At 33.4% G+C, this 22338-nt stretch overlaps 1 protein-coding gene across 5 annotated transcripts in view; it reads left to right on the top strand.

Moving 5' to 3' along the window:
- Positions 1–6895: 6895 nt before the first annotated feature.
- The window catches only part of MS3_00005801 (uncharacterized protein), a 32428-nt gene continuing 16985 nt past the window's right edge, over positions 6896–22338 (top strand). For 3 of the 5 annotated variants that reach the window (XM_051213884.1, XM_051213887.1, XM_051213886.1), the window contains exons 1-5: positions 14214–14482; positions 15918–16064; positions 18064–18103; positions 19310–19479; positions 21653–21835. In XM_051213884.1, coding sequence (XP_051069903.1) covers positions 14471–14482; positions 15918–16064; positions 18064–18103; positions 19310–19479; positions 21653–21835 — 552 coding nt within the window. In that variant the 5' untranslated portion in view covers positions 14214–14470. Of the gene's footprint in view, positions 7387–14213; positions 14483–15917; positions 16065–18063; positions 18104–19309; positions 19480–21652; positions 21836–22338 lie in introns of those variants that run through there. The other 2 variants (XM_051213885.1, XM_051213888.1) reach the window with 1 other exon arrangement.

Raw genomic sequence — 22338 nt, 5'->3', positions numbered from 1 at the left:
CTGTACAAATTACAAGAAAGTACAATCAGAGATATCATGGTGGCTGATAATATTCATTGAAAAGAATGAACATTATTCAGATGTTTATTTATTAACCGCCAACATCTAACTGGCGATCACTCAATATTTGTTGTCAGAATCGATCAAGAAATAAGAAACGTAAACTTGTTGACATGATTTGTGCTGAGAATTCTATATTTTACCAAAAATATGATATTAACTAAAGCCATTAATAATAACTAATAACTTATAAATGATTTTAAACCTAGTCAGGAAACTGTATTATTATTATTGATTATTAATGGTGGCTTTATTCAATATGTTGATAACAATATAGAATTCTTAGCACAATATTATTGCTTATTTATAGATAAAACCTCATTGAAATCATAAACCGACCAATTTAAAAAAATCATTGAAAACTTAAGAGAATCAAACTGTTGCTTCACAACTGTGCGCACTCATGACCTTGAGACTAAGGTCCCGGCCCAGTGGGTTAGAGAGTAGGCGTTTGAGCACAAGAACGAAGGTCCTGGATTCGATTTTCGGTTACAGGATCATGTGTATACACTGTTGCATAATCCCAGACACAGCGCCACAACCGGAGATCGAATCCAGAACTGTCGTTTTCGCATGCTAACACTTAACCTCTAGACCACTGACTGAGGTCCATTAATGTACAAGTCTAAATTCAATGAAATTCGACATTTTCTACAACCCTATATGAACAGATATACAATCACCAATAATAAGAAACAGTTGTAAAACTAGAGTTACATATCATTAAAACCTCAAAAACATCAATGCACGACTCTATTATAAATTCATTCTATTTCCAGTGTATCAGCTAAATACAGTTAAACACTAATAGAGAAGCAGCACACTTCTTGAATTTCAAATTAATAACAACGACAGATACCTAAAATATGCACTAAAAGTGTAAACCATGCAAAAATGTAAACCATGTAAGTAAAGTTAATTCATTTGTATTGTTTATTAGAATCTTCTCATTGATGTTTAGGACTGCAATCTATCAGTCTCTTATCGGCACATACATTATATGAATAGATGGATGGTGGATAGCCGCGGAATCCAGGACGCTAGTTTTGTCCCATTTGGAACTCTTCAGCCAGATGTATCTGCATTCCGGCGTGAACATCAACTCAAGGATGCAGGTACATCCAGCTGGCGAGCCCCAAATAGGACGAAACGCACATCCTGGATTCCAATGCTAGCTACCATCTATCTTTGCTTATGTAAGTAGCGGTTCAATACAAGGACATGAACACGAAAACAATTCAACTATTATTGTGTGAGAATGGGTTTTCTGGAGATTTTTAGAAATTTCACTGGTTGAAATCATGAGTCAATTGAAGCTAGACCACCAGGGAAAACCTAGAAGCACTGAACGGCCGTTTCATCCTAGTATGGGACTCCTCAGCAATGCGCATCCACGATCCCGCACCCTAGGAGATTCCAACCCAAGACCTATCAGTCTCGCGCCAGGCGCTTAACCAACTAAACCACTGAGCCGGCCGGCATCCAACGGTGTTAATGTCTAACTTCAACCAATCCACGAAGTTGCGCCACCGTACACCACTGTCTTCAGTGAGTTTGTGGAGATATGACTGACAAGCTTATTTTGTAAATAGTTTTTAATATTATTTGTATTTATTTTGTCAATTTCTCATTGCGTGTACATTTATCATTAAATGATTGTACCTGTTGTTTAAGTAAATGACCTTGAAGACTTTTTCCGTTGTGATACTACATAGCGTGACATATCGTTGTTGGTTAACAAATACACTGCTTCTCTCACATTCCCCGTTCTATTTTCATTCGAGATTGAGTTAACTGAGACCTCAAACAAATATTATTTACATTCATAGACTGTGATAGCGAATACACCATACCTTACTTTGGATTACACCACTGGGGAGTTCATCGATACGTTTGGAATTACCAAGCATCTATAATTGTGGATTTATTGTACCAGATTCAAGCCGAACACGCATCATTTTGGGTGAACTTAAGTGAAGTTCCATTTTTATTGTATTTGTAACATTTAACTTGTATATATTAATATTACTATTGCTTTTTATTAACTTTGTTGATACTTTTTATGTTTATATATCGTCTGGTCCACCACAAGTTGATATCTCTCAACAGACCTGATTGAACTCCACTGGTAACAGCTTCTCACTAGAACTCCAGTGATATTACACACTATACTTGCAAACAGCAAAAAGATTGTATATTCATGGGATTTGGAAAAAATAATACTGTGATGAGATTAAATATAGTTGATCATATCCTTTGATAAATCAACTTTCTCACTGTTGATGAAAATAATCTATTAATAAATTGTCTCAGGAATAGCTTGTAAATATTACACTCGTTCTTGTGACATTATTGATACTCAATTGAAGGATAAAGGTAAATTCAACAATAACTGCTTCCGAAACAATATCTGGATTTCAATAACTAACATGTTTTTTTCAATACATTCACATTAGATGCAAATGATTCTCATAAACCGGTACACACCAAGTATAATTCTATGTTTAATATGTAAATACATAATACTAAATTATGTATAAATAAAAAAAGTTCACTTATATTCCGTTGCTACAGTGGCTGTTAAATGTCATCTTGCAAATTCCTTCCGCCCCCTCTCACTTTTTCTGAAAATGTTTTTTCGTATCGACCCATATCGAATTTTATGTTATTCTATAAGTTAATTTATCGAATTAAATAAATTACATTCATATTCATCAACCTGTATGTAGTTGCTATGGTGATTGTTTTTTGTGAAAAAGAAAAATCACAAACATTCAAAGAAAGATAAAATGAAATCATGAAATTTCAGTTTCCAATCATTTATTACCCACTTTCTCTCTCTCCCTCCTGAAAGGAAGTACACAAAAGCGGTCGGATTAAAACACATAACCAGGATAACTGAATATGATTATACGACATGACAGTGTGCCCCATGTAAGTCTTATTACATATAATAATAATAATAATAATAACAATAATAATGAGGATGATGATGTTGATGATGATGATTTTCATTATTTGTGCATCATCATATTCTGTATGATTTTTTTCAGTTCACGATTCTTTTCCATTTTCTCTTCGATTTATCATAAACAATGATTTTCTTTTTCGTATCCAAATATTAACTTAGCGCTTAGCTCATCCAATTGTATACATGTTCAACTGCAATCACTTTGCAATACATCCTGAATATTCTTTTTCGCTTTCGATCTTACGCTTGATATGGTTGAACTTTTTGGTTTGATTTCATTTAGGGTTATAGTTGCATACTATTGAGGAGCTTGATTTTAGAGAGAAAAAACAAATAATGAATTCGTCTTATGTTCAATTGGTTGTCTCATCAAGATCAATCAATTACATATACTATGAATTCTCAATGTTCTTTACCAGCCCCCTTGTAAAGTGAAAAAAAACAAATCAAATACATATTCAGTTCAGAAAATATTATAATTTTTCGATAACTCAACTCATATTACCTATCGCAGCACTGAAAAGCAAATACAATCTTATATAAGAATTAATAAGATTATCTCTCTATATTGTCTAAGTTATTTGGTTACGAGTAAAGTATATTTTAATTTCATACAACCGTAAAATCTAGTAGTGTTGGGATATTCAGGAAAATATCCCAAAAATTATCCTATTAAGCCTAATGCTATCCTTGGACATGAAATGATATCATCTTATTGGTCAATATTTGTTTAACGTGTCATTTTCCTACTGGCCATTATTGTACAGTGTTATTTCCTATTTTATGGTACGTTGTAGTCTGCTTGACTGGTATATAAACAAAGTATGTTTGAAATATAATGATTCATATATCCGAGGCTGTGACTTGTGTTCTGGACTCAATTGGCTGGGTTAGACAGGGAAGCGAGACCAATCAGGACCCTAGGCTGTTCTACGTGTTTGCGCGTCTTTGACCCGATTAATAATTCGCTACCCCTTAATCCGCAGCATTTTTTCACAGTCATAACAAGTAGGTTGTAGTATACTATTAGTTTTTTAAACAATGTTAAATAGTCAATGTTCAATAGTCATCTAAGAGAAACTCTTATAAGATTTCGTATAATCAGAAACATTGAAATACGTACTTCTTTAATACATTTATGACTAAATTTGGCAATTCATTTAAATTGTTGGAGTTTTACAGAAATAATTGGATCTAGAAAAATAGGTCGAGTGAATTGTTTTCATAAAAGAATTTCATCATAAGATTACAATAATCAAAGTTTATATTCCTGTTGGGAAGATTAAAAAAAACTCTTCGAAAAAAGCAAAGAAAGGATCTGGAAACACTGAGAAGCATCTTATCCAATCAGAGTTCACTAGAAGTCTTGCCAGAAAATTATCTAGAAAGTGAAAAGTCACATGTCAAATTTCTGATTGGATGATTACTTAAACTGTTACTATGTTTAGTAGCATTCCAGAATTCTCGGGAAACCCAAGAACATCTAAAATAGCATGAAAACCATAGGTTTTCTGTACAAAAATGAACCTTTGAAGTAAAGTGTTTCTTACATATTTCATGCCTTTTCTCTCGTGTTCAAATCGCCGTGTAGTTCTAGCCTGGTGGTTAATAGAAGAGCTTAGGAAACAAATCTAGCGTTTATTGAGCAAGATTTATCAATTCCTTAACATATTAGGCGTTAATTTCTCCTGAATATAACAATGAGTTATCTTAAATTACAAGGTTATTTTCAATGCTTTCCTTGATTGCAAGCAATCAATGCGATGTATTTCTTTGATTCCTTTTGTCCTCGTTTAATGAAACAATAATATTAAATAAATTAATAAATAATGATTATTTTTGACACACATTTCACAACAATCATAATTAACGAATGTCATTTATTTTGAGGAGAGGTATTTAATAATCCAGTGTTTTCTTTATCCAGTTCCCTTAGGAACTCTTCAAGTGTTTATCATTCCATGTCTCATTTAAAAGATCGTCCTAAGAAACAAATTTTACCCAATGTAATCTAACCTGATTTTGTTCATTTGTGTTGCATACTTATTAGTAGCCTTGCATCATTAATCAATCACCCTTGTAGCCGTTATAATATAAATCACAACAGTGTTTAAAATCAGAATGCAATAAGAAACGGCAACTACAGTTTATTAGTGGATAGCATAGACAACAAAGTTATAAGTACATCAAGTGAATTTGAAGCATAAAGGTTAATATGTGTTTGCGAGCAAATACACTGGCAAATTTATAATCAAATCGAATAAGGCTCAGCTAAGCAAGGCAAAGACTAATGATAGCATTCGCGTACATATATAAATGGGAAAGAGATTAAATTATTGAGTGGTATTTAAGCGATCAGCATTTTATCTACAGTCTGCCATGTAATTAATCGTACACGTTTAAACAGATATGAAAGTGATCATAACAGTACAAAGAAATAGACAAATTGTTACTATTCGAATAATATTATCTGTTAAATAAGTTAATAAGAGGGTTTAATCATAATCGAAATTGATTTTAGGAGAGTTGCTATATTATTGATAACGATCACTTTTGAATAATTTATACTTCATGATGGTCAACGATCTATTCATAACAATGAATCAATATTTAACATCGGATAAAACAACTCAAAAAGAAACTCACTACTTATATCGAAGCATTTTGAATAGTTTAAATTTTTGCCATCAATTTTTTTTTAAATATTTTAGCTTTTCAATCCTCATAATATCAGTCAGTCAGCTACAATGTAGGACCAGGCACATCTATACATGAAAACCTTATAATATAGCACATAAATTATTAAATTAAATAGAAGCATTCTCATCAACTGTATCAAAGATCCTTTAAGAAAGAAAAACATTGAAGACAAATATCCACCATTTACGAAGAAAAAAACACACATTTATCATCTTAGTAACTGATTTTTACTAGACTACTTATATTGATTAATATCAGAAGGGGTTTGTGGAGATTTTAGAAATTTCACAGATTGAAATCATGAGCCAATTAAAGCTAGATCACCATGGAAAACCTGGAAACACTGGACGGCCGTTTCATCCTAGTATGGGACTCCTCAGCAATGTGCATGATTTCAATCTGTGAAAATTCTAAGATCTCCAGAAACCCCTTCTGATAATAATCATCTGCTCACTAGTAACTGACTCCAAGAGTTACTCTTGGAGTTCTAGTGAGAAGCCGTTACCAGTGGAGTTCAACCAGGTCTGTTGAGAGATATCAACTCACTGAAGACAGTGGTGTTCGGTGGCGCAACTTCGTGGATTGGTTGAAGTTAGACATTAACACCGTTGGATGCCGATTAGCTCAGTGGTCTAATGGTTAGGTGCTCGCGCGCAAGACTGATATGCCCTCGGTTGGAATCTCGTAGGGCGCGGGATCGTGGATGCGCATTGCTGAGGAGTCCCATACTAGGATGAAACGGCCGTCCAGTGTTTCCAGGTTTTCCCTGGTGATCTAGCTTCAACTGACTCATGAGTCCAATCTGTTATATTGATTAATTACTATCTCAGTTACCATATATATATATATACATCATTAGTTTATGGTATTTATTGAATGGTGAATTCATTTCACAAACACTTATATTATTAACCATAAATCAGTCTAATTTCGCCAAAACAGATATAAATATACATAAAAACTGAGAAATTTTGATAGCTGTTCATAGAATGTTTTCGTTACTTTAACTCCAGTTATAATAATAATAATAATAATAATAATAATTATTATTATTATTATTATTATTATTATTATTATTAGAACTATTACCATCGAAAGTTAATTATAACTTCCGGTAATTAAACAATGAATAATTTTTTTATAAAAAAATATACATTTTAAGTTGGCAACTATCAATAATGAGTATTGAGATACTGATGTTATGAATAGCAGGATTTCTGAATTCATATATATAAGTTAAATACACAACCGATTAATTGTGAGCTAAATACACAGTTATTCAACATAGATTATATGGACTATTCACATTATATTCATCAATATTCATCATTCATTGAATCATATTCAGAAGAACCATTGAAATTGTATACCATAGTAGACGACTTACATTAAACAGTATTCTTAAATATCATTGGATGTAATAGAATTAAATCTAGTCTCAATAGAAAATTATGATTAGGATAAGTACATCAATTATTCTATTGAATTTCATTATATTCTTTAATATTTTCACAAATATTATTATTATTCATATAAAAGCTGAACAAAATGCTACAATATGGTGTCAACAATATCTTCAATCATCACATAGATCTATAGATAAAGCATTTGATATTACACATTTAATTTTACATTTAAATAAAGATTTAAATGCAGTAAGTAATTGTTGCTATTTACTTAATTTTATTTGTTGTTGTTGTTGTTGAAATATATCATGATTGAATTTATGAACTACCATGAAAAACTTGGAAGAACTGGATTGTCGTTTCATCTTAATATAGAACTTCTCAGCAGTGTGCATCCACGATCCTGCATCAAGAGATTTGAATCAACGACTTGTCAGTCTCGCGATCGAACGCTTAATAACTAGACCACTAAGTTGGCATTCAACCGTGTTGATATCTAACTTCAATCAATCCATGAAATGGCGTCACCGTCCACCATTGTCTTTAGTGAATTGCTATCTCACAATAGAACCAGTTGAACTCCACTGCTCACGGCTTCTCACTAGAACTTCAGGAAATAACTCTTGAAGGCCGTCACTAGTAAGCATATGATGGGGTGTTTTCGAGATTGTAATAATTTAATAATTGAATTCATGAGTCAGTTAAAGCTAGGCCACTATGGAAAACCATACTAGGATGAAACGGCCGTTTAATGCTTTTAGGTTTTCCATAGTGGTCTAGCTTCAACCGACTGATTAATTCAAATATTAAATTACTACAATCTCCACCAAACCTCTCTCTGATTTCGTAATTCAGTTGAAAAGTACGTTATGTTTGCAGTTTTATGTAATTCAGTTTATTCACTATGTCTTCTTATTAGTTTCATTAGCATTTTATAGTGATGAAGGCATGGTGTTCAACACGGCAAGGGGTGTTTTTTATTAACATTTATATACTTACATACTTACGCCTGTTACTCTTAGTGGAGCATCGACCACCGACCAGCATACTCCAACCCAATCTGTCCTGGAACATTTCTATAATACTATTGTAAATGGAACATTCAAAATTCATTTACCTGTAATCACATTTTTTTATTTATTAAGATTTGATTGCGATCATGAGCTGATTTATGTTAGACCACCACTGAAAACCTTGAAGGACTAGACGGCCGTTTCGTCCTATTGTGGGACTTCTCAGCAGTGAGCATCGACGATCCTGTTCACGGGATCTTTTCTCGCATTTGTAAAACTGGAGAGCTAAATATTCGGAAACAAACATAAGTGAACTAACTATTCCACACAGAAACACTTTTAATAACAAACAACTTATGATTATCAATGATTAACTTCAATAGGTAATTCTCTAAATTTTGAAAAAAAACCGTAACCAACAAAGTGCAATCTTGTTAAGAATGAGACAGTTACTTAGCAAATGCATTGGATAATGGTCACGCAACACCACTCATTGATTAAAGTTAGAAAAGCAAAGCAGAAGATTTCACTAATAAGCTCTCGCCTCAATGCCAAAAGTCCTTGACGTTGATATCTCCAGGGGTTTGGGTGACCCACTGATGAAGAACGTTAGACTAGAACTAAAACACTGCCTATTGCTTCCTGATACATAGCTGTGTTCTAAACAAAGATAATGATATAAAATTTGAAAAGTGAACTCCGTAATCATAATCTGCTCATTCTAATTAATTATTTCATTCCTTATGACAATAGTTTTTTTACGATTATCTAAAAAACTCGAATATTTCCAGATTTCTCGCTTACACTAAAATCGAGTCCCACATGAGGGACCATGGATACACACTGCTGAGGAGTTTCATGCTAGAACGAAACGGTAGTTCAGTGCTTCCAGATGTTCAATAGTGGTCTTGTTTAAATCAACTCATGAATTCAACTATTTAAAAAATCATTACTTCATTTAGAAAACAAGTTGAACTGTTTTAAATCAACCTAATATGATGTAGATCAAGCGTCTATCTATACAAATACCCTCACTCAAATATTCATGTGATTAAGTAAAATTAAATTGAATAATCTCCATAAACTTAATACAAAATTCACACAGTTTTCTATGAGAAACAGTGAAACTACATAACTGACACTTGTATACATTGATTCTTGAGAGTTGTTTATTAAGTTGTGTTAGTTAGGTTGCATATTGTTATAACTTGTGAACGTCAATTAGAGAACGGTGACTTATCGATCGGATCAATGACGCGTAAAACACGTGCGAGCAGCCTAGAGTCCTGTTTGGTCCTTCTTTCCGCCTAGCCCAGCCAGTTAAGTCTAGAACACCAATCTCAGCCTCTGCAATATGAATCATTTATCTCAAACATACGGGGTTTATATACCAATCAAACAGACCACAACGTACCATAAAATAGAACATAACATTTATACAATAGTTGGCCAAAAGTGGCTGTGAATGAGGAAGATAGTGATTAACAGACAGGGAATAATTCAAGAATTGTAAATCGTATAATAATAGTTCATAGGTCAAAATAATGCTTATAATAAGAGGGATATGAACATGAATAGTTTAGTTCATTTAACAATTATACGATAAAAATATACTCATAGTATTAGTCCATAAATGGATCCCAAAAGTTCCCATTTATTATTCTCATCGGGATGTAACATACGAAGGCAAATATTCATGAAAGATATTGTAAAAATCAATCGCTTGTGAATATTTACAAACATTTTTGTATTTACAGAGGATATGAACACCGACTCATATATATATATATATATATATATATATATATATATATATATATATATATATATATATACACGCTTACAATCATACGATATGATCGATGGAATCTTAGGGATGATTACACATTCTCATTGAAGACATTTAACAACTGCAGTGTAAATATGTATTTTAACTTGAGTTAACATTGTGTAATTCGTTTATTAAATGCAAAGTTTCTGTAATATGCTTTAAGCTACACTTTTTTTTTGAAATCTATCAGATGGACCAAACAGAATAAGAGAATAATCTCTTGAACCTGGGATCAGTTTGTTTAAAAACAGATCACTTTAACCAATGAACATATAATACTATAAAAGATTTATTATGAGATGAATTAATTATTGGTTAACTACAACATAGAGATGAAAAGATTTACTATGTAGACATAATTACATAGTCGAAAACAAAGTATTTGTAAAGATGCCTAGATTTTGTAGTTCAACTTTCTATTTCAACAAAATCTTTGGCGAGACTATAATTTATAGACGAACCAATCATGTATAAAATAATAGGTCTCGGATTTTGGCGCGAAATTCACTTATCCATTTGACGAAATAGAGTTTTGGCATTATAACTTATGTCAGTTCGTGATGAAAACCCTAAATGTAATTCCTAAGCTTAATCATCAACTGTAAATTATAATTATAATTCCTCACACAGATTCATAACCCTCATTTAGTCATAGTTATTAAGTGGAGACTCTCAAGGTCAGTCTAGCGTCGCTCAAAGGTCGTCCATAAATTAAAGTCTCACCAAATCTTCTAATATTTTGTCTTGTTAGAAAAAGAACTGGTTTGACAAGATGCAACGTTTTAGTATCTAATTATTACCCTATTAGTAAACAAATCATATATATATATATATATATATATATATATATATATATATATATATATATATATATATTGTTCTTATTGCTTTAAATCACCAGCTTAGTAAGTGAATTAGAATAGTGATGATTATTGGCTAAACTTAGCCCAACTCGGTGAGACTATAATTTATGGACTATTCTTAGAGCGATACCAACGTGACTTTGAGAGTGTTTACCTACTTACCAGAGCCAAATGAGAGTTGTAAAGCAGTTTGAAGAATAAAAACTATTATTCACAGTTGATGGTTAGGGTTAAGAATTAACTTGACGATTTTTCATCCCGAACTGATATCAGCTAAAATGCCAAGATGCTATTTGAAGAAATGGATGAGTGAATTTTACGCCAAAATCCAAGACCTATAATCCTAAATTTGCTTGATTCATTCATAAATTATAGTCTCTCTCCCAGCTCATTTTGATTAACATATGAGTCTAGTTACAATTTCATACTATTATTACATGTTTACTTTTACATGAAAACACTTGCAAGGTCGACGAACAACAACCTACAATGAATTATCTTTGAATAATATGTGAATATGATCAGAAGTACTAAATGATATTCCCACTTTTAGAAATCTGGCTAGACGAGTTTTCAAGATTTTCTTAATCTGGGATTCTGATATGGATAATTTAAAGATAAAGAATCGAATAAAGAAATCTCACTTTCTTTTCCCAATATTTATTATAGTATTAACCGATATCTCTGTCATCTCTCACTTTAATGTAACGTAAACAACGTATACTTGTTTTTTAATAATAAATACTGCTATTTTTACATTGTGAGCATAAATACAAGTAATTGGTACTGTCTTACTAACTTAATTGTTTTTTCAATGGTTAAGATCATGAGTCAGTTGAAGCTAGACCACCATGGAAAACTTGGAAGCACTGGACGGCCGTTCTGTCCTAGTATGGGACTCCGCAACAGTGCGCATCCACGCATCCGTTGGATTCCGGCTCAATGGTCTAGTGGTTAAGTGCTCACGCGCGAAACCAGTAGGTCCTGGGTTCGAATCCCTCAAGGGGCGAGGTCGTGAATGCGCACTGCTGAGGAGTCATGCATTTGGACGAAACGGTTGTCCAGTGCTTCCAGGTTTTCGATGGTGGTTTAGCTTCAACTGACTCATGATCTTAACCATTGGAATTACTACAATCTCCACAAAACCCATCTGATATTAATTATTTTTATTTGACTGAAATAAAAGGTAAAACATTGTTCAAATAAACTATCGGATACAGTTACAAGCTTCTGTAGTCAATCTAAGTAATGTTTTATAGACGTATACTCATTACTTACTGACACAGACTTTTTAAAAAAAAGCAATTATATGAGATGGTAGAGAAGATTTGTAGCTCAATTGGATGATTTTGACTTCTACCTGAAGTTTGTGCTGATGATATCGTTCAGAAGAACGATGAAAGCTCCATAACTAAATCATCTAGTTCAGAGAACAAAAACCCATCAAAAAACAGTTATATAATGATTGGAACTCTAACCGATCAATGCTAAAGGTCGTTTGGTGTTTGCCAACTTACGTCACCAACTATGACGAAGGCAAGTTATCCGTCTATCAATTAAAAGACGAGTATACTGCGCAGCTGTTTGTTGTGTTCTACTTTGCGGCTGTGAAATGTGGCCATTAAGAGTAGAAGATAGTCATAAGCTACTAGTATTTGACCACAGATGACTCAGAAATATTTCCAGCATCTGCTGGGATCACCGGGTTAGTAATAGTGAGGTTAGACGCAGGGTATTAGGGAATGATAGTGGATCAGTTGATGAGGTTGTGAATATTCATCGACTGAAATAGTTAGGCCACGTGTTACGTATGCTTGAACACCGATTACCACGACGTGCAGTGCTGACTAGTGTTGGAGACGGTCGTAAGATATTTAGGGGCGGCCAAACCAAAACGTGGCATCAGTGCTTGAAGACACTAACCTCTAGTCTGAGCCAATGTTGGTAGATACAGACTACTTGGTTGGGGTCCGCGTGACTATCGTAACCAATGGTTGGAGACTCTTGATGACATGGCTCAGAATCGGTCACAACTGTGTAGGTGTATACACAATTTATCTTCCGTTAAGCCATGAGGTTAAAATTGCTTTATACATTTCATTCTACGAACTAATTCTTTCTTCCTGTACTATATCCTTACATGCAATCTTTCTATTACATATTACCACCATTGAGTTAACTGATTCTATGAATCCGGTGTTCATCTTGCTGTGCTAATTAGGTATGGCAACTTCGACCGATGCATATATGTGCCTGATCCTACGTTGTAGCTGACTGAACAACTGACTGACTGAAAGCACTATACATTTCCAATTATAATATACAGATGAAAAGAAATTATTATAGAAATCTTTGCTATTCAAAAAATTACAAAACTTTATAATACCATAATGCCTCATTTATTTATTTATTTTAACACATAGATATTGGTACAAGAAGGCACCAAATAAATATTCGCAACACAGATCTCATTTGATACGTATGAGGGCTGTGATACTGCCCGGGTGCCAAAACCAAAGCAGGTGGTTTTCTGTGGGGGCCACACTCAGAGCCTTCCACCTGAATGTCTGATCCACAAGGCAGTGGAGCATCGTAAGGAGATGCAGTCCTATGGTAGCCGGTGACCAACGACTGGTTAATACACCATTTGTTCCTTCAGGATACTGGAGCCCATGTGAACTATTGGTTTGAAATCAGGGTTTTTCAACTCCCCTAGGTGATCTCTCCGTATCCACCGATCCAGTTAAAGCGCCTAACATTCACTTTTCGTCCTCTCAATTTCGTAAACAACACCCGTGGTACGAGAAGGGAGTGAATAGGACTTCCCTGTCAGAGGCTATATACGCGTGGCCATATGAGAGAATTTGGAGAGGGGGAGCTGCCTCTCCCCACTCTCCGCCGTGCCAGGATATTTGAGGGCAATCCCTCATTTATTAATATTATATTATTTTTCTAAATTACTTATGAATGAAATTAACTTTTCCTATAAGTGATTATCATATACCTATACTAATTTACATTCTTCACTATCACTTAAAATATCATTCATTAACATGTACAAGCTTATATAATTGATTTCAAATTGTTGAATATCATCAATGTAATATAATCAAATGTAATATATTACAACGAATACATTTAGTTACAGATAAACACTTCTAACTTGTATAGATATATCCATATCCATATCCATTTATTAGTTATAATAGATTTATTGTTTATCATTCTTTGATATTATTATAGTTTAATATACATAGTACAAATCAATAGGCATGATAGAGGAGCTTTATTTGATTAATTGTATTTAATGTTTTATTTTCAATATAAATAGTTAGTTTCTATTATGCCAATCATGATACAGTGAACGAACTGTAAGTTATATACATATATATATATAGATAGATAGATAGATAGATAGATAGATAGATGGATACAATTGAAATATTGTATATGTCGTTCATGAATTCATAGTACACGATCAAACTATAAGTATACTATTGTAAATATTCAATGATGGATAACTTAAATTGTTTTAATATCGAAATTGTTGATTTTCATATACAAGGATTATATCTAATCATCAAGGGTTTTGATTAGTATACAAACATGGAAATTTATCTATTTTGATGATTGAACAAGTAAGAATACTTTTTTTTAAATTATCTTAAAACTAAACTTACTTACGCCTGTGACCCCGAATGGAGCATAGGCTGCCGACCAACATTCTCTAACCCACTCTGTCCTGGGCCTTCGTTTCTAGTTTTATCCAATTGTTGCTCATTGTTCTTATGTCTGTCTCCAATTCTTGGGGTAATGTGTTCTTTGGTCTTCTTCTTTTCCTTTGACATTGAGGATTCCGCCTGAACCCCTTCTGAGGCTAGTGCTGGTCCCAAGCCCGGAGAAAAAAGGACGGTTGGGCATGGGGTTAGCGATTCCATCCCGTAAAAAACTAGCTAGCTAAAAAAGACGCCAACCAGAAAAAATCAATTCAAATCGTTTGAACTCTGCTCTGGGAGTTAGTAGGTCTTTATTTAGAAGAGTTATGGTGCTTCATAGTGAAAGTCGAGTTCTTTCGGAAGTCATGAGACTGATGCCCTTACTAACAGTTAGAGCAACCATTAATTTAGGTACATATTAAAACTGTGAATATTCTTTTTATTCTGCTTTGAAATTGTTTGGAATTTTAAGGATATGATTAAAGTGTGTAATAAATTCAAACTATTTAAGCTCAATGGTATATCTACTTAAATTAGATTTATTATATTCATACTGTATTATGTAACCCCTTATATAATATAGGCAGTACCTCATTCTTCATCATGTTATCTCTACATGTAATTAACTTACGATTTGTATTCACTGTTTCCTTACTTAAAATAGTTTTCCAGTTTCTATAATCAAATAAAATGGCATTCAAATGGTCCAACATTTACACATACTTACTTACTTACACCTGTTACTCCCAATGGAGCATAGACCGCCGACAAGCATTCTCCAACCCACTCGATCATGGGCCTTCTTTTCTAGTTCCATCCAATTCTTTTTCATTTTTCTCATGTCTATCTCCATTTCCCGGCGTAATGTGTACTTTGGTATTCCTCTTTTCCTTTGGCCTTGAGGATTCCATGTGAGGTCTTGTCTTGTGACGCAGTTGGGTGCTTTCCTCAATGTGTGTCATCCACTTCCAGGGCTTCTTCCTGATTTCTTCCTCCTCTGGGATCTGGTTTGTTCTCTCCCACAGTAGGTTGTTGCTAATAGTGTCTGGCCAACGTATCTGAAGTAGTTTGCTTAGACAGTTGTTAATAAACACTTGTATCTTCTGGTTGATGGCTTTCGTAATTCTCCAGGTTTCTGCCCCATTATCTTAATCTACTCTTCCATTAATCACCGTGAGAAGTGTTCGTCGAAAGTCTTCGAACTTACATAATATATCTCTCAATCTACAAAAAGTAAATATTTTTTGCATATTTTATGCTTAATTTTAATATAATGCACTTGATAATTTTACCGTAACAGAGAAAAATATTAGAAAACAGTTTCTATCTTCTCTTCTTTTTTTTCTTGTTTATTTAGACATTTTCAAATGCTCCTGAACCAGGTTGGTATGACAACATCTCAATGTATTATAATAACAAGACTGAACAAAATTTCAAATTAATGTGCATGAAATTATATGGAATAGTTACTGACTCAAAAATCAATTCACAAGGTGGAAATATGGTAAATATAATAAACAGATTAAATTCACTTGGTATTGTTTGCTTGTATCTTCTTATTGTTGTTGTTTAAGACTGCAATTGATCAGTCTCTTATTGGCATATGTACATACTGTGCGTATTGCCTCGATGTTGCCTTCATTTACAAGCATTATAAGGAAAGATGGATAGTGCCTAGCAACGTAATCCAAGATACGCGTTTCTTCCTGTTTGGGACTCGTCAGCTGGATGTACCTACATCTCAAAGTTGATGTGTCATTCTGGGACTTGAACCCAGTACCGTTTGCTTCAAACGCTATCATATTATCCACTTAGCTACTGAATCTTGATAGTCACTTACTTGTGTAATAGGGTGAAGTTTAATTTCACTTGGTATTGTTTACTTGAATCTTCCCATTGATGTTTGAGACTGTTATTGATCAGTCTCTTAAAAAATAACCATTATAAATATTTAATTAATAAAACTGTAAAATGGTTTAGTTATACACAGTGAAGGCAATTCACTTCACTTCACTTACGCCTGTTACTCCTAATAGAGCATAGGCCGCCAACCAGCATTCTCCAACCCACTCTGTCCTCGGCCTTCTTTTCTAGTTCTATCCAATTCTTGTTCATTTTTCTCATGTCTATTTCCATTTCTCGGCATAATGTGTTCTTTGGTCTTTCTCTTTTCCTTTGGCCTTGAGGATTCCATGTGAGGTCTTGTCTTGTGACGCAGTTGGGTGAGTGGAGGCAATTACACCTGGTTAATGATAAGATAAGTAAAACATTCACAAACATAGTAACCATTTAGAATTTTTTCGTCACTATGATATTTAACTTTTTTTGTTTTGGATATATATTTCCCTGTGAATTTAAAATTTCTCATATCAACCATTTTGAATAAATTTAATTAATAAGATTTTCTAAGTTAAAAGAACACATCTAACACCCTTAATATCGATTCCACTTTTAGTATAAACAAATCAAGATACCTTGTGAATTAATCAATTTACCAATCCAACACAAATTATCAGAATATTCTGAACACTTATTTGTAGACATGAAAATGAATTGCCGATTTCGATATATAACTCATACTGTCATATTATCATCCATGTATATTGGTGTACATTAATTTACGTGTGCGCGCGTGTGTGTGTGCAAAATGATTTGTTTTTCATTCAGTTATAATCCAATAATTGAATTTGTGAGTCAATTGAAGCTAGACTACCATGGAAAACTTGGAAGCACTGGACGGCCGTTTCATCCTAGTATGGGACTCCTCAGTAGTGTGCATCCACGATCTCGCCTCGCGAGATTCGAACCCAAGACCTGTCAGTCTTATAATTAGAAGCTGGCTTAACTGACAGAAGTAACTTATATCTAGTAAGCCCTTATATTAAATGAAAAATAAACCTCAATTTTTTGATCAAATCTTTTAGCGTAAAGTAAACTGGTGCTTCAATGAGTTTCAATACAAGGAGATATTATACATGACTATTTAAATTCCAATATAATACAAAAGATGTCTTAATGTATTGCCTCACCAGTTGCTCGTACTATACACATTGACCAGGTGCTTTTACGTTGTTCTGCAGAATGTCGATAGAAAGGCTATTTCGAACAAACTGATAGCACTTTTTATTAAATCCTTTCTCGATCATATAACTAATACCAAGTAAAGGATGATTGTCTACATGAAAAGTATACAGACAATGTTTAAATACTAAGAACTATTCACTGCTTCTAAATATTGAATATTTAAATATGATAACCATAATGTTGTAATTATTGGCTTCTAGGTCTCAGTCTCAAAGAACCTCATAGTTTCTTTATATAATAATCTTTTTCAAAATACTATAAGTATGTATCAAGAAGCTATCCTCGGAGTCAAACTGGAAATCTACATATATAGATACCAGGTTTGATTAACTTGTTTATACAAAATTTTACAAGAAATAAATTTGCATCCATGTAGTGAAAAGAGTTTCTAATAAGTTAATTTTCTGTATTATTTTCAGATACTGAACGCCTATAGTTTTTGGAATATTCGACCAAAAGGTTAGCTAATTGATTTCGCATAATTACTGTATTCATGAATCCATTAAAACTAAACCACCATGGGAAACCTGGAAGCACTGGACGGCCATTTCGTCCTCATCAGCGCCCATACACCATCCCATACTCGGGACTTAAGCTCAAGACCTTCGGTCTCTCACGCGAACGCTGAACCTCTAGAGCACTGAGCTGATCCGTATCCAACGGTGTCAATGTCTAACTTCAACAATCTCCACAAACTACCCATTCTGATAGTTACTGTATGATAATTTATAAAGTGTTCCTTTAACTTGATCGATATCACTAAATGTCATGTACGGTAGTCACAAATACTTTTATCAAAATATACTGATCGATTCAATTCAAAATTGAATAAGAATGAACAGATGATAGATCTTAAGAGTAACATTCTTCAAATACCATATACCTATCATGCATCAATAGTTCAATGCATAGTCCTTTAAGGTTCGAAATATTTGATTCATGCGGACATTTCTTTAACAGTGTCGTGAAGCAAACTGGCATACTCAACAGTATAACTAATGAGTTCTATCAATGTTTAGAAAATGCACTATGGTGATGAGAAACTGATCAAACTGATCCTAATTTCTAGTATTTCAAATAAGCTTACTTGGTGTTGTTTACTTGTATATTCCCATTGTTATTTTGGACTGCAATTGATCGGTCTCTTATAGGCATATGTGCATCCTGTGCCTTAAGTCACAAGCTTTATAAGTAAAGATGGATAGTGGCTGAGTGAATAACGCAATGAGATTTGACATGAACGGTACTAGGTTCGAATCCCAGAGTGAACATCAACTCAAAAATGCAGGTACATCCATATGACGAGTCCCAAACAGGAAGAAACGCATGTTCTGAATATCACTGCTAGCCACTATCCACCTTTTTCCAATCAGCTGTTTAAACTAACACATTTTTAAAACAAATAGTCTTTGTAAACCTAACTTAGCAGATTTGTAATCGTATGAAAAACATCAAAGTTATTCACTAAATATCCATGATTATTTATTCATTCAACAGCAAATTAACATCAAATGACTTGAGTCTAAATAATATGAACATTGATCTAACTACCAACTTCTCATAGATACTAAGACTTGAAAGACCTAATACCTTATCATTAAATATTGTTGATTATTTGTTAAATCAGCATGATAAGACTCGACCTTCTTTTTAAAATATTTCTAGTTTGGATTGCTTCATTAATTTCAATTTTTGTCATAAGTGCAGTTGGACTATTAGGAGTTGGTGTAGTACCATTAGTTCAAAAAGTATTTTTCAATCAAGTTATTCAATATTTGGTTGCATTAGCTGTTGGAACTTTAACCGGTGATGCAATGCTACATTTACTTCCTCATGTAAGTCTACATCAAAGCATAATTCAAATAATTAATATTGTCATACTATAAAATTATACTTACTTACTTACTTACGCCTGTTACTCCTAATGGAGCGTAGGCCACCGACCAGCATTCTCCAACCCACTCTGTCCTGGGCCTACTATAAAATTATACTGAATAAAAATTGTAAACGATCGCTAAATTGTTTTCTTACAATTTCATTGAAAATAATAATATCATAGCATTCAAATGTGCGCTTTATCTTCAAATCTATCAGCAGTTTAGATTAATATGAGATGGTTTTTGTGGATATCATAATAATTTCAATGGTTGGGATCATGAGTCAACTGAAGCTAGACCACCATGGAAATCCTGGAAGCCCTTGACGGCCGTTTCGTTCTATTTTGGAACCCCTCAATTTCGTGGATTAGTTGAAGTTCGACATTAACACTATTGGATGCCAACTCAGTGGTCTAGAGGTTAAGTGTTCACGCTCGAGACCGATAGGTCCTGGGTTCGAATCTGGCGAAACGAGATCGTGGATGCGCACTACTGAGGTGTCCTACAATAGGGCCAAACGCCCATTCAGTGCTTCTAGGTTTTCCATGGTGGTCTAGCTTCAATTGGCTCATGACCTCAACTACTGAAAGATTAGATTAAAATTCAATTTCGTCGGAAGTGTTACTTTCAAATCTCAGTAATGGATAAGGGTTAAGCAACATTTGCTACATAGCATATTTCATTACAACGTTCAGTTTGAAACGTAATTTCAGTTAAGTTTGTTGAAAAGAATATCAGTGAATTGCTAATTGTCATGTCTGCTAGGGATTTTAGTTCGAAAAAATGTTTTATTTAACAGAGAATTACATTAAAACAATATTGTGTCTTATTTATGAGCCTAATTAAAATTAGCATGTTTCCATGCATACGTAAATTGTACTAACATTCAGCTATATTGTGACAAATTAAAACCCCTGTTGAAGTATTTTCTGATCGAGTATCACTATTTCAACTATTTCTGACTGTGGACTATAATAAGGTAAATAAGACAATAAGTATAAGGAATAATATTGAGATTTGCTATACTTTATTCATTATCTTTGAAATAGTCTAGACATCGACTATTTTCTTCAAGAATTTCCAAGTTAATTGTCAATAATCGAGCTTCAACTGTTAGATTTGCTTCAGTCGAAAAAACATTTATATAATATTCAATCATTCAGCCATACGCAAACTTGAACCTGGAATCCTTTTACATCGGTTTAATTTACCACATCAGATCGATACAGCGAAATGCCAGGGAAGTAGAACTAATAACAGTATAAGTAATAGTAATATTAAAGAGAAAATGTGGATGATTTGAGAAAATATGGAATCGCCGAATAAAATATGTTAAAGATTATTTCAAAACTCAGGATCTGAAGAAGGGAACATTTCCGTAGTTCTGTTCTCTGAGGTGGATGGTTTGATCGTGGATCCTTCATCGTTCATCTGAACGACATCATCAGTACAAACCTCAGATAGACGTTTTCGCTTAAAGCTCCACGACCAAACCATCCAGCTCAGAAAACCAAACTCTATCAAAATCATCCACCTTAGCTACAAATCGTCTCCACTACCTCAAAAAAAAGAAGATGAAGCTCTTTTACTATCAATAATACTATCATTAGAATTGTTTGAACACCTTACTTGGAAAGAATTGGAATACATCAAAATAGACTGTATTATTTACATCGGAGTTCAGCATTTTACATAAAGTTAGGGATGAAAACAAGGATATAAACCATTTACTTAGTTATATAGGTTACTTTCTGAATTATACACTTAAAACACTTGTAAATTTTATCCAACAAGCTACTTAGCCAAAGGTATTGAAAATCAGCTGCCAATCAAATGTAAAGGAATATTATAGGAATAAATATATTCGACCTTTGTTTTTATATCTTTGTCTAGCGGTTAGTGTTTCCAAGTCTTTTCATGTGTTGTATCAATTTCCTGGGTGTTTTTCTGAAATAAACGAACTATGTTATGACGAGTAACAGTTGGGATCAATTATATGTTAAATATACAACTTATCCTATATGAAACCATTCACGCCTTTGATTAACAGTTTACAAAGTCAAACTCATAAGGTAGTTAAAACATTTAGTCTCGATTTGACGAAATAATTTATTAATTTTTTCTTATTCAGGCTATAAGCAGTGGTCAAGGTCATGATCATGGAGCTGAACTGACATCATCTAAGGAAGAAAATGGTGAACGTATAGCAATTATGAAAGGTTTTGTAGCTTTGGGTGGTGTATATTTCTTTTTCATGGCAGAGAAAATATTAAGTTTAACTTCTGAATATCGAGCTGAAAAAAAGCTTGAAAAAGTGAGTTTTCTATCAAATTTCCATTTATATATTATGATTGTAGATTTTTTAAATGTATCAGGTTTTTCTAAACAAGTAATATGATAGACATTACGAAAACACTGGCTTTTTAAGGCATCACACTTATTATTTGCAGTTTTAGACAAAAACGCCTTTGTCCTTGTAAAGGTTTTCATAACACTCAGCAACAATACCAATTTGTGAGTAAGTGCTAACAACAATAGAACATTAATTTTCTATCAAATAGAATAAGATATAAAGTGGTCAAAGTAGAACTCTCCTCTTCATCACCTTATATACAGATATAGAATAGCAGTAAAACAATGTGATATGTCAGCACATAAATCAATTCATACAGATAACCAGGGAAGAGAACATAATTTTCAGAATATTGAAATTCTCTGCAGAGGAAACTTGAAGTATCATAGGATATTTCTGGAAGTATGGAACTCAGGTCAGTCAATCAGTGCTTGTATCACAACATAAACTATATTGATCAGTAC

This window comes from Schistosoma haematobium, chromosome 3 (assembly GCF_000699445.3).
Source record: "Schistosoma haematobium chromosome 3, whole genome shotgun sequence".
In the NCBI taxonomy this organism is placed as follows: Eukaryota; Metazoa; Platyhelminthes; class Trematoda; order Strigeidida; family Schistosomatidae; genus Schistosoma; species Schistosoma haematobium.
This window is presented reverse-complemented; position numbering and strand designations above follow the sequence as displayed.